General features: G+C 35.0%; 1 protein-coding gene across 9 annotated transcripts in view; it reads left to right on the top strand.

Moving 5' to 3' along the window:
• Positions 1-10,919, top strand: part of FAM184A (family with sequence similarity 184 member A) — a 76,148-nt gene extending 65,229 nt beyond the window's left edge. For 4 of the 9 annotated variants that reach the window (XM_033054235.2, XM_033054238.2, XM_033054236.2 and 1 more), the window contains 4 exons: positions 2,639-2,756; positions 3,449-3,553; positions 7,231-7,433; positions 9,164-10,919. In XM_033054235.2, the coding sequence (XP_032910126.1) occupies positions 2,639-2,756; positions 3,449-3,553; positions 7,231-7,433; positions 9,164-9,245 (508 nt within the window). In that variant the 3' untranslated portion in view covers positions 9,246-10,919. Of the gene's footprint in view, positions 1-2,638; positions 2,757-3,448; positions 3,554-7,230; positions 7,434-9,163 lie in introns of those variants that run through there. The other 5 variants (XM_033054237.2, XM_033054241.2, XM_033054243.2 and 2 more) reach the window with 3 other exon arrangements.
• The last annotated feature ends 1,000 nt before the right edge of the window (positions 10,920-11,919 follow it).

An 11,919-nucleotide genomic window follows, 5' to 3' on the forward strand; every position in this document is an offset into this window, starting at 1 on the left:
TCTGTGCAGTTCCTAGAAAACCAGAGAAAACATCTTCTTTGAGAACACAAGAATTTCCTCAAAAAGTTTATAAACAGTACAGTATTTATTACTACTGAGAAATGAGATTGTAGCATGAGCGATGCAAACATTTTCAGGTTTGGTAGCATAAGTCAAAAATACATAATAGTAAGAAAAGGCTTAAGAGTTTGTCTGAATAAAAATGCGACCAGGAATTAGACCACCTAATAGTGGCAGAAGTGATGTAATAGTGTGTCACCAACCAGTATTTTCCTGTCTTCCACATCCTTCATTCTCTGTCTCTGTGGTATTGCCCAACTGGTCACAGTTTCTGTCTCAGGTTTCATAGCACATTGAAGGCTTCTTGCCACAAAGTTGCTATTATGGGATTTGTATTTGCAGCATGAAAGATTCATGGGAGAGAGAAGAAATTGGTTCTAAGTTTTGATGGAAAGCTTTTCTAAGTATGAGTTACAAATGGACAGTAAAGACAAAATGCATCTAGCTTTTGCAGGATAATGAACCCTCAGAAATTGCCTTCAAGTAAAATGGTTATACAGTTCTAGTTTTCACCCCCTTGTAATTGTCCACATGCATGCTCTTATGCCCTGATAAATGTGGTACCTTGCCGTTCAGTAAACTAGGTGTAAGCTACTTCCTGTTTGCTGCATTTATCTTGTATGAGAAACAGGCCTGTGAGCAGCCACCAGAACTGTTTTGGAACTGTTTACCCTAAGTGTTTTCTGCATGAAGTTGTCTGCTTCTCATTTTCAGGGAATTTTCTGAATTTAGCTGGTTTTCTACTCCTCACTCTTGCTCAATTTAGAGCTTTGTGGAAGCATCCACTGGCCTAAAATCAGCAAGCATCATCGAGGGTGCCCTGACTGGGTTTCCAGTATGTTACAGTGTGTTATTTCTCTATTTACACTGAAGCAAGAAGCTGGCCAGAGAGGAAACTATGTAGGAAGACCAAAAAAAAGTAAAAAACCAAAACCAAACCAACAAAACCAAAACCAAATAAAAAAACCCCAAAAAACAAACAAACAAAAAACCCAAAAACCAAAACCCGGAAACCAAACAAAACCCAAAAACACACACACACACACCACCCCCCCCAACCCAGAGAAGTTTTATGCAGCTGTTTCTCAAGTAAATGTTCTTAGATTCAGCCTCACATAAAGCATGGCCTCGTGAATGTTTGTGAAATGGAGAATCTGTCTTGGAATAATTGAGAGTGGGTGTCATTAACTAGGCTTTACAACTAAAGTCTTTAAATTACAAATTATCTGTTTGAAACAGAAAAAAAAACCCAGTTCTCTGAAGTATCTGAAAATAAAATGACAGCTGTGTGTACCTGTCTACTATACTCTGGAGATCTATGTACAATAGCTTAACCCAGCATAAAAAGTATACACAAAAATTAAGCCAGCTGAGGCTATTTTTGTTCTGCTGAGTCAAATGCCTTCTCTGCAAGTAAAAACAATCATGTTGTTCTCATTCATATTGTTTTATGTAAATACATTATATAATCTCCTCAGAATATGCACAGGTTGTTTGAAGGTTATTAAATTATCAATATAATTTAATATTAACTGCTTTTTCAGCTGCAAATCTAAGTAAAAATCTCAGTTGCTTTTGAATAGAAAATATTTATCTGGAGTGAAAAATTATGTCTACTTCCAGGTATCTTCCAGTTTGTTTAGTTCTTGTAGAATCAAGCTTGACCTGATTTAGGTTCAATATCATTCATAGAGTTTTCTCAGTGTTTCATTGGGATTTCTTTTCTTTTTTCACTAAGTTTTTAAAATTTCCTGAATCTGTTCTGATACTTATACTTGGTTCACTAATCTACATGAGGGCTGAATATGTGAGAGACGTATTTTAGTACTTTTCTTTGAAACTATATTTAGCATCAAGAACATGTTATTAGTTTAAAGGAGACACAATAATTTGAAACTGTCATGTCTTCAAAAGTTGTTCTTAATAAAAAAGGATATTTATGCAGTTTTTTATGCAATTCCTCTCTCAGGTTGGCTTATTTCACTTCTCTCCTTTAATGCTTTCCCACCAGGCATTTCAAATTTCCTCTTGGTTTTTTTTTCCCCAAATGTTTATCAGTTGTTACATTAGATATTCTAATATCCAAGTGTTATTCCTTTTGTTTTGCAGCTCATTCCTTTATTTCATCTCTGATGGTACTAAGTAGCTTTTGTGGAGAGGAGTTAGGTAGCTGTTAGTCTTCAATGTTCTTGGGTATTTTCTGTTCCAGTGTGTTCCATATGAACTGAGCAAGGTGCTGTGGTTTTGAATGCCTTATTTTTAGCCTGACTTACAAGTGGCCCTTTTCAAAAATGCAGTAGTGCATGCACAGGAAGGATGTTAAGTTTTTAGAGTGTTCCCTAGATTATTAGTTGCTGGAGCAAAAGTTACAGTTATTGGAGTTTTTTTTGTTTGTTTTGTTTCTTAACTATTTAAAGTGGAAGGAGAACATAGAAATTAATTTCCTTCGAGGTGGTAAGAAAGTCATCCTCTATTTTTACTCTTTGAACTCTCTTTTGTACTTATCAAAAAATTTAACAATTCACTCATCATTTAACACTGGATCGGGCTAAAGGGGATATTCTTCTTTTCTATAAAGTTTAGAAGAAATGGAAGAAAAATATAAAAACAGAGAATCAAGACCAGAAGACTTGCAACTTATCTCAGAACTGAAAGACCTAATTGCAGAGCGGGACCAACTCATAAAGAAACTGATTGTAAGATTTCTATGCTCTCTTGGTGTAATGTCTCGACAAATATTAATCTCATTCAATGTGTTTGAAATGTATTTAAAGAGCCAATCCTACTAGCGTGTTATTCATATTCTTTGACACATTATTCCTCTGCTTTCAATGACTCATGATAGTAAAACTAATTAGATACAGAGTGTTTTCCAAAATCAAGCATAATACATTATTACAGGAAGTATTTTGGTACGTCCTTTATCAGATGTCTTCTGCCTCCAGTTCTGGGACAAGCCAGCCATGTAAGCCATATTAGAAATAGTTTTTTCTGTGGGGTTCCTAAGACCAAGATCCTGACCCACTGAGTTTCCCAAATTCAGAGCACAACACCCTGACTTGGGTTAGTCTAATTAGATCCCAATTAAGAAACAAGAAGGAATGAGGAAATCAAAATGGATTAAAGATCAGAATTTAACTGTACTGAGTATTTTGCATTAGGCATAATCCATTAGGCTGTGCACACTCTCAGGACCATGGAACTGCATAGATAGAAATTATTTAGATTATTCCATATATTAATATATAAACATAAAATGCAATTTTTAGAATTACTAGTTTATGTTTAAATGTAAGCATAAATTTATTTGAGAGCATTTAAAGGCAGATTTGGCTACTAACTGATTGAAAATGCATAAAAAGGAGTTTCTATCTGTTATTCTTTTTAGGAGGACAAAAAGTTCTATCAGCTGGAACTAGTTAACAGGGAGACTAACTACAACAAAATGTTTAATGCAAGCCCTAATGTTGGTGTTATTAATCCATTGGTGAAGGTATGTTCCATGGACTTCATTGCTAAAGTAAAGAAAAAGAAATCTAAAGATATAGAAAAAGAAGAGATGTGTATGTGTGTGTGTGTGCCTGCATCTGTACATAAATCACTCTTAGCAGACATGTTCAAAACAAGGAACATAGTTTTCCATTTGTCGATACTTATTTTTGTGTAGTTTTCTTTCTTCTGTGTTGGTGAGAGATCCACTGATGCTGTTGCCCTGATTTGCTTGACATGTGGCATAAAACACAGTTCCTTATCACAAAACTGCAAATTTAAAATGGAAAAGAGACAGAAAGGCAATAAAGGGCAGAACTGTATAATGTAACAGAGAGCAGTGACACCCCTAACTGGTTTTAGTTTTGTAATTTTTCTTGGGTATTATAGAAAGTGCAAGGGCACTTTGCACTTTCTGGGAGGCTCTCAGGGTGGAAGAGCATTAGAAAGACAAGAAATGGGGACAGTAAAAGGAAGGGAATAAGGGTAAAAAGGAGAAGGGGAAGCATGTGTGAAGGGGATGGAGTGAGCCTGAAGGGGGAAAGACATAGAGTAAGATTAGAGAAGTAGAGTGGCAAACCAGTATGGACAGTGGAGGCTGCAAGAGACTGAAGTCAGTCTCTAGCCTTCTCAGTTATTGTCACCGCCTGTACAAATGAAAGAACTTCCGTAGTAACATTTTCCAGTTCTCACAATCCTGCTGAATAGCAGCCAGGGAAGGCTACTGTACACACGGGCATAGAGTAGCCTTCCTGTGACTTCAAAAGCCAGCAGCATTCCTTCTTGAGGAATGTGAATAGACTGTGATAGAGTACAGTCTACCATACTATTCCAGTCTAAACACTATTCCTTTTCACCACTTCAGGAGTGAGTTCTCTGACATTTCCTTCCTCCTTGTGATAACCCACAGGTTATTTCACTTGCATGGAGGGGGAAGAGATTTGTGCCAGCTGTAGAGACAGAAGTTGGGAAGGTTCTGAAGCAGAGGCTAAAACCCAAGGGGCACAACCTGAGCAGCTCAAGATGCTCAAGAGATTCAGTGATCAAGGTTCAGGCTCAGGGTATTTAAAAGGAGGTCTGCCTCCATTATTTGAGATCAGGTTGTGTTTTTTTAGCCAGCCTTACTGCAGTTTCACATCAGATCAGCTTATTTCACACTTCTGCACAAACTCTGATGCAAAATATCAATATTTTCCTATGATTTTTATGAGCCCAGCAGCTCTCCCAAGCTATTCTGGATGCCTAATTTTTATGCTAACTGCATAAAAGAAACTAGTTTGGGCCCATTAGAGACAATAGCAGGACTTCTAGATACAATTTCAATGGTTGTTTGAAAATGTTGGAAGTCTGAACCACCCATTTACAAAGATATAAAATGTAACCATTTCGTATATAACCTTATGTTTTGTGTGAAATCTGAAGTGTTTGGGAAAAGTACTTCAGCATCAGATTTCCATAGTGATAATTCACATAATATGCTTATATCACTTAAAATGTTTAGACTTTAAAGGTGTCTTGTATGCCAGAGCATTCTGATCTTTCATTTCATGAGTTGTGGACTATGTTACTTTATTTTGTCAAAGCACGTACTGTGTTATCAGAGAATGAATTACAAAGAAACTGAAAATCTCATTCTCTTCTCTTTTTTTTTTTTAAAAAAAAAAGACAAAAGTTTTGAGTTTCGACATGCTTTGCATATTAATGCAAAATCACAGCCATTGCAGTATGTGTTAGAGCTTCTCTAATTTCTGCAATTGATCTGTTTATTGTAGTATTGCATTCTTACATCTAAAGTTTCTTAATACTTTGCATGAATTTCATGGGAACAATACATACAGACTTCTCTCTCCAGATTTGTCTGCTTCAGAACCAAAGATTGTTTTATAGAGAATATTATATAAATCATAGTATTTTTCTAAGCACTTATGTGGATAACATAAATTTTCCAGAAATGTGGAGCACACAGATTTAACTACAGTTTGTTTAACGCACTGTTTTAATTACAGAATGTATTGTCTTGCAAGTGTATTTTACATAGAGTTGGTTACTTTCACCAAAATATTTCTTCTTATTTCTTGTTTCTTCACTACTACAGCAGATATGTATGAGGCAATCTTAGTTTAATGCTTTGTAGCTGATGATCACTCACTGTGATGCTTAAAACCCACTTTTTTCTATTATAGCTTTCTCTTAAATTGTTGGAGTATTTTAATTGTGTATTGACAAACACACCCAAGAGTATGTGTCTGCATTAGTGTCATTTGCATATGCCAGCCCTGGAGAGGTCAGGCACTGAAATCACAGCTAGCAGAGAGCCTAAGAGAAGAAAGTGTGAACAATAGGACTTTGTCTCCAGCTGAACTCATGCCCACCCTCGAATAGAACAGCTCTCCTGTTTCAGGTGGAATTCTGCTGGAAAAATATTATATAGAAACAACATGAGATTCCACTCATCTTTCACTTTATTTAGTTCAAATATATGTAGTTAATAAGCCCTTAAGGGGTTTTTCTCCTAGCTGTTTTGTTAGGATTGCATAAAAGTAATTGAAATTATTATATATTCAAATATTGCATAATTCATTGTATTTTTGAGTAAGGGATTTTTTTATTGCTCTGGGTATGCCAAAAACTCCTGGTTTTTGGAAATAAGGCACTGTCAATTTTAGTATTTTATTGCAAAAATGAAAAATGTGAGAGAAGTCAGAAAAAACCACCATGTCCTGTCAGACAGCCATTTAAAAGAAAAGTGATAGAATTATTTGAAAAATCCTTCTGCATTAAAATATCTATAAAAACAGAGAAGATCACATTTGATCCCTTGTATGATCTGTTCTGGAATGTAAAATAGCTATATAAAAATAAATTTCCTAAATATTTTTAATCCCTTGCAATACTATCAAAAGAAGTACAGAGTATTGTAAAAAAAACAAACCAAAAATCATGTTCAGTTGTGCCATCTGGTGTCTAGAAATGGTAGCTGTATTAGTGTCAAAGCCAGGCCTTTTCATTGTGCAAAAAACTGGACTCCTGTACAGTAATATTTTTATCTTTAGCTCTATTGCTATAATGCTTTGCTGACAGAGAGAGTGTAATTGCTGTGAAAGAAGTGTAGGTGCTTTTCTAGGTTTCATGGTCCAGTTACCAAAGTGTGCATCAGTGATGGAGTGAAATGTGTTGGAGAGACAAATTTTTTTATCATTTAAATTTGCTATAATTGCATTTGATAGTAGAGCTGTTTCACAGATATGAAGAAAAGATTTAAGTAAATACGAAAGTTTTAACACACTGAAGGGAAATTTTCCACAAGATTGTCAATCTCCAGTATTTAAATAGAACCAACACATGTTTAAATAGAACCAATGTTTAAATATAACCAATGTTTCAATATAACCAAAATGTTATATTGAAAGATCATATAGTCATGTGATATACTCATTGATTATTACACTAAATCATAATAACTTAATCATTTTGATTAGAAATTCTATTTTTCTGTGAAAATCTGTGGTGTTGAGGTAAAAGCAAACAGAAAACCACAACTGTAAAAGAGCCCAATCTGTCCCAATTCCTCTCCTTCAAAAAAACCTCCAAACCAATAATCAATAAAACTGCTAAATTAGCCAATGTCCTCATCTGTCCTGATGCAAGAAGCCTTCCTGACGTTTGTTATTTTTAATGCAGCAAAAGAAGAAGAATGATAAATCAACAAACAGGTTTGTGAGTGTCCCCAATCTAAGTGCACTGGAATCTAGCGGAGTGGTGGGCAATGGACATCCAAACCGCCTGGACCCCATTCCTAACTCACCCATCCACGATATTGAGTTCAACAGCAGCAAACCACTACCACAGCCAATGCCACCCAAAGAGCCCAAGACGTTTTTGAGGTGAGCACTGCCTCACCAGTCTTTTTTTTTTTTTTTTTTTTTTTTTGCTTGACTTTGGAAAATTATGCATTCTTATTGAGCTGAATCTCACTTGCTTTATCAGCCTTTCAGAAGTACAAATACTCTTGCGGCATTTTTTAATTTTTACATTATAATTATAACCTCTTTATAGTATTCCTTTTTATTGTAGACCCTGTTGAAATGTGAAGTATTCTCTCACTTTTTCCTAAGCCTTGAACTTTGAAAACCTTTATAAATACCTTAACAAAATTCATGTGCTTCCAATTGTTTACATATATGAACAATTGTTTTAGATGTTTGTTATTTTCATTTAGGAATTTATACTAGCACGGAGGTTTTTTTATTTAGTATTATGTGATAAAGATCTTTCAGTAAGAAAATTATTTTCCGTGCTAGGTGAATGTTTTGTGTTTCCTCTTTCCTCACCTATATGAAATTGTTTTGTAGGAGTAACCTTACTACAGCAACAGGAAAAATACATGCTTGGGTGCTTAATGCTGAGCTTCTAGCAATCAAAACCAGCATTAAAGTCTCAAGTAATTATTTCACAAAATAATCTACTAAATCGAATAACTTAAAAATGGCATTTTAGAGGCAGGGCTTTAATCTTTTATCTTGGTATGTCCACATATTAAATGCACTGAAGTACTGTACTTTGTATCTAGTAAGTGCTGATCTCCTACCTCTAAGTTGCCAACTTAAAGCAAAATGTAATTACTGGTTCCTCAGCTGGTTGTTTTCTCTCTCCTTTGGTTTTATGCAAAAGTTCACATACCTAGCAACTGCTAATTATAAAGGAAAACAAATGACAGAATCTAAAATAGATAAAGAAAAACAGTTTTTTTCAAGAAAATATTTTAAAAAAAAAAAATTTTAAAAGTACTGTTGCTATTTTTTTTTCCTGTGCATGTAATGTGCATGAAATGCCCAAGTATCTATAAACATGCATGTGCATGACCCCATGGACTGTGATGCTGGAGTTTTCACTCCAAATTGTTTTGTGCTCTGTATTATCCTATAGCAGAGATTATTTTATTACCAATTTTTATTGATAAAGGAACTTGTGTAATTAAATTATTCTTTCCTGCCCATGTTGTGAGAATGTTAAGTGTTGTTCAAAGAGGAGCCAAATGCTGTTTGCAACACAGCAGTTTGATTTTTCTAATATCTTGGCGTATTTTAAGTGGTGCATGAACAATTGCAAGTGGTATTTGTATTACAAAAGTGGTATTAATTATTACAAAAGTGTGTATTTCTGTTCAGTTGTGGGCCAGTCTTGTGAGCACATGTCTACAAATATGATGTTTGCATCATATTTTTCACAATTAACTTTACCACAGGAAAAGGATGCTAAAAGAGGACCTTCTACAGTCATGCTTTTCCAAGAGAAAACTCTTTTTATTCTTCCTGAAAACTACAGCTATTTATGAGATTTAAAATTATGTTTTCTAAAATACTATTTGCTCATCCTGTAATGTGGCTTCTGAACTGACTTGTGCTGCTGATGCTCTCCAATGGAGTGGATGATCACAAATTCTATAGGGAGACATTAAATCACATCCTAAGGCACACTGATAAGAAATCCATGGAAAAACAGACTGTGTTACTTACTGAATATTCTCCGTGATTGTTTTTTTTCTTCTTCTAACAGTTGTACTTTTCATGTAGTTGTAGGATAATTGTTTTTTTTTTTCTTTCTGTGAATTTAGCCCTCCTCAGACTGATGCCTCACCAGTGGCTTCACCAGACCCACAACGCCAGGAGTGGTTTGCCCGGTACTTTACGTTCTGAGGGATGATTTGTTTTTGTGGCACAGCGTGATGTGGACTGTTTATAAGAGCATGACCTTAAGTAAACCCTCATGTGAACAAGCTTTCCTGTAATTTGTCAAACACTGTGAATGAGAAAAATTTGTCTTTCTGATTTGAAACTGCACTGTATTTCATGTTATTTGTTGGAATCACCTGACATGGTACTATACAATATGTGTAATTATAACTATTATTTTTATTTTAAATTGAAGAATCTTTAAACTTTGTAATTACTATATAATAAATTTTGGTAGAACAAACATAATGCTTTCCCCCTTTTTCCTATAAATGTGTTTTCTTTGATTTCAGGTAAGGCTTTTCCCCCCAAATAACATAATTGCATGGTTACTATAAATACAACTTGAATTGTAAAAGGAAAAATATATATCTCTCACTCTCTCCAATTTGGGTGGGATATGTTTAATGCATCCCAGTTCTGTTACTTTGTAGCAGCTTAAAAGCCTTCTCTGGCTAACATTTAAAAGGAAGAATGCTGTATAAAACTAGTATGGCTGCTGGCCTTCAGAGCAGATGGATTCTGATAGAAGATTTAAAAAGCCACAAACCAGGAGCTGTTCATTGGGAAGGGGGCGTTGACTCCTCACCTATTGCTTATGAGACTTCACCATCTAGTTATAATCAAAATTTTATCATTGAATTTACGCAGAAACTGTTCTCACAGGTTCTCTATTTCTTTTATAAATAATGAAAAAACAAATGCTTGAAATATTTAGAAAACTGTTCTAGGTATCTGTGTAAATCAAGAATCTACATTTTGAACATATAGTCTTGCTTTGGATAAAATTCATGTCTGAAAAAAATACTGAGCCACAAACAACAACCAACTACACAGCTTTTTCCCATTAATACATACTACAGATACAGATCTTTCATTAAAACTTAGTTACCTTCCCTTGTCTATATTAAATTTTTTTCTTCTTTTTCTTCTTAAACTGATATATGAAACTGTTTTTCAGCTAGTGAGCATGATTCCCCAGTCTATACCTTTTATGATGTCAGTGTTGCTCAAGAAATTTGTTGCATAGAGAAAACCAGAGCTTATTGTCTTTTTTATATTTTTTCATTCAAAGATTACCACAAATTAATTCACACTGGTAGTCTCAGGGAGAATATTGTCTTTGTTTTATGAATGTATTTTTAAGCTGAATCTCTTTATCTTTTAAAAGCAGGAAAAAATATGTTTGAGTTATTTGAATATGGTTCTAGTTAGCATATACAAAGGTCTTGAACTTTAATATTTCATCTAAAGCCCTAACTGCATTCTTTTTTTGCTATATGCACAAAGGTAAATACCCAGATGAAGATACTTGCTAATTACAATGAGTTTTATATGTACTATATGTATAAATGAAAAATTTGTATGTTTTCATATAAACAATATAAAAATCTTCTAAATGCACATTTAAAAACTTCTATCATATAATTCACCTTGAAAACACCACTGAAAGCTGTATTCTGGTGATGCTGCCATGGATTAAAATGTATACATCAGATTTTCTGTAGCTGGTGGACTCAACTGTAGGAATATGCAACTTTTTAATTTTAGAAGAAAGCCATATTGGGCAAAATGTCAGATTTCTTGGCTGTTACCCAAAATAAAATTCACTAGATCATTTTGTTACAATGTTCTGAAGTGAGTCTTGCGTATTTTTTCTTGCATGCTTTGCAAGGGATCAACTGCCTTCTTCCATCCTCAGCTTCATTTGTGCATTTTCACATATGGAATGATCAGGAATATGAAGATAATGATCCCTACATTTACCTATTCAGTGAAAGGTATACCCATTAGTGTTTTTTTCCAGTAGGCATCTGAATGTTAAGAAGCACTCAGTTACCGTGTCTGCCAAAGTCAGCAGTTGTGCCACTGCCTTATAAGTCTCCTCAAACTAAAAAACAGCCCAAAAAAAAGTCCCAAAACCAACCAAAAATAAAATGCCCAAAAAACAACCAGAGGAAACTAGGAAAAAAATCTATTTTCTACCAAATGCCATTAAGAACCCTGTAAAATGCATTCATAAAAGAAGCCAGTATCTGGCTTTGGAGATTAAGGAACTTGCATGATGACTGTGCCATTGTGTTCCTGATCTTTGCAGTATCTGGTATTGTGGAAAACGCTAAAGGTGCATAGATTCATGAGTTCATAGGCGGCCTCAGTTCAGCTGCCAAGAAACTCAAGGGTATAGTCTGGAGCCCAGGTTTTACAGCCACATGGACATCCGACCATATTCATGCTGCCTGGTCTAAATCTTTCCCTAACCTGTGGGACCTGTGAGCCCTTCTCAGCTCTTGTGCAACCTTACTGGCCAGGTGCAAATTTGCACATTGTACCACCACCCTGACCACAGTATTAATGAGCAATTCTTATACTCTCCTGGAATAGAACAAACCCAGATTGAGGGCACACACTTTATTCTGTAAAACTTAAAAACAGAGCAGCTTTAATTCTTCATTACCACACAAGACTAACAGGAGGGATCTGAAAGCAAAAATAATAATACTGGTTTATGTAATAAGGCCATTATTCCAAGTGGAAAGCAGTCAGACCAGGCAAGTGTTCTAAGCTCAGGGCAAGAGACCTTTTCAGGCTGAAAACTTCCAGCACTGTCTCCATCCACTTGATTGAAAAAATTACT

Source organism: Catharus ustulatus, chromosome 3 (assembly GCF_009819885.2).
Source record: "Catharus ustulatus isolate bCatUst1 chromosome 3, bCatUst1.pri.v2, whole genome shotgun sequence".
Lineage (NCBI taxonomy): Eukaryota > Metazoa > Chordata > Aves > Passeriformes > Turdidae > Catharus > Catharus ustulatus.